General features: G+C 33.3%; 1 protein-coding gene across 1 annotated transcript; it reads right to left on the reverse strand.

Annotated features, from left to right (window-relative positions):
- Nucleotides 1-168: 168 nt before the first annotated feature.
- Nucleotides 169-1,520, reverse strand: HELRODRAFT_184089 (hypothetical protein; the record flags this gene model as incomplete). Its single annotated transcript, XM_009015384.1, has 3 exons — nucleotides 169-861; nucleotides 935-1,097; nucleotides 1,201-1,520. The coding sequence occupies 3 exons, from the start codon at nucleotides 1,518-1,520 to the stop codon at nucleotides 169-171; spliced, it is 1,176 nt and encodes a 391-aa protein (XP_009013632.1).
- Between the last annotated feature and the right edge of the window lie 18 nt (nucleotides 1,521-1,538).

Genomic DNA, 1,538 nt, shown 5'->3' on the forward strand with positions numbered 1-1,538 from the left:
GGTGGTTTATTTTGCTAGTTTAGTTTGAGCGCAATTGAATTTGGGAAACTGCTCTACATAAATGTATTTTGATTGATTTGATTGATTGATAAAATTACTAATAAAAGATGCATTGTATAATTGTAAACAGGAGAAATCATTGCAAATTAAGTATTAAAAACAGAGTTTTTAAATGTAATCGTAATCTCTTGTAAGTAGTATGGTATGTCCTATCGCTTGTAAAGCTATGGGTATGGTAACAAACTCATTATTCAGATCGTTGCAAATGTTTCGCAATCTTCGTTGATGGTTAATTGTGTGTTGAGATGTTTTTTTCAAGGTTGGTCGACCTTCTTGAAGTTGATTAAATGCATTGATATTCATCGATCTGTCTAACTGGAAAGCTCTCAGTAAGGTCCAAATTGACGGGTTAGAATGGCCCACTAAACTCCTAAAAGAACTGTTCCAGCCTTCGCAAATATTGTTTGTTCGAGCATTCCCACTAACTGTTATTTCATTCATGTTCCAAAGTTCAGGGGGAAATACTGGTGGTGTCCTCCTCAAAAGTATGGTGAGTGGATTATTGCCGGGCACTATTCTTAATTTTCCACGACAATAAAATTCATCAAAATAATTGACAAATTTTCTTATGTCGTCATCATTATTTGGGATGTTATTTAACAAATAAATTATCCCTTCTTCCACATCTTGGATTCGTAGAAAGGCGAGCCCATCGACCATTCCTACAAAGTGTCTTATGTTTTCATTTTGCTTATAAGTCGCACTTAATCCAAGTTCATTAATTTTCCTCCAGGAACTTTGAGTCAGATGAAAAAAAACATGCTTTAATCTGAACGTGGTGACCAAACATGTCTTGAATTCCTCTCCGGGGGGCAATTTCGAAATCAATCATAACATCAGTTGGTTGTAATGTTAATTGATGTCTCTGTGCAACATCCTTCAAAGCTCTGAATAATTCTTCATAGCTTTGTTGAGTTTTGGTTGTCATTAAAACATAAACGCATGTTATGTACAAATCATCTCTCGTTTGGATGCGAATTATGTAAATTTGATGAAAAATCCTTGGGCATAACGAAAAATTTCCATCCATGAACCATCTAAAAAAATTTAAAATAATTATTATATATTGAAAAATAATATTATTATATATTAATATAATATATTATCTAGCAACATATATTTATATCGGTAGTTATATACCTTGAATGAGTTGAAAGAATCGTTAGCTGGTTCAAACATGAATACAAAATCAAACGATTTTCTGAATTTATTCCATTATCGTACATGAGGAACGGCGTGTCACTTGTGCTACTAATTGTTTTAAAATCGTCCGGAATATTCAAATCTGTCGCAGATTCAGGTTCTTTTGGAAAATGTTTTCTTTTTTGATATCTAAGTCTCCTTGTCATGTGGTCTTTTGAAGTTAATTTTCTTTTGACATCTTCATTCATGCTGACCAATTCTGATGCGTATACGTGTGTTGGTTTCGACGTTGACACTAAACATGCAGCTTGTTTCATCCTGTTGATTACTTTGAG

Source organism: Helobdella robusta (genome assembly GCF_000326865.2).
Source record: "Helobdella robusta unplaced genomic scaffold HELROscaffold_155, whole genome shotgun sequence".
NCBI classification, from domain to species: domain Eukaryota; kingdom Metazoa; phylum Annelida; class Clitellata; order Rhynchobdellida; family Glossiphoniidae; genus Helobdella; species Helobdella robusta.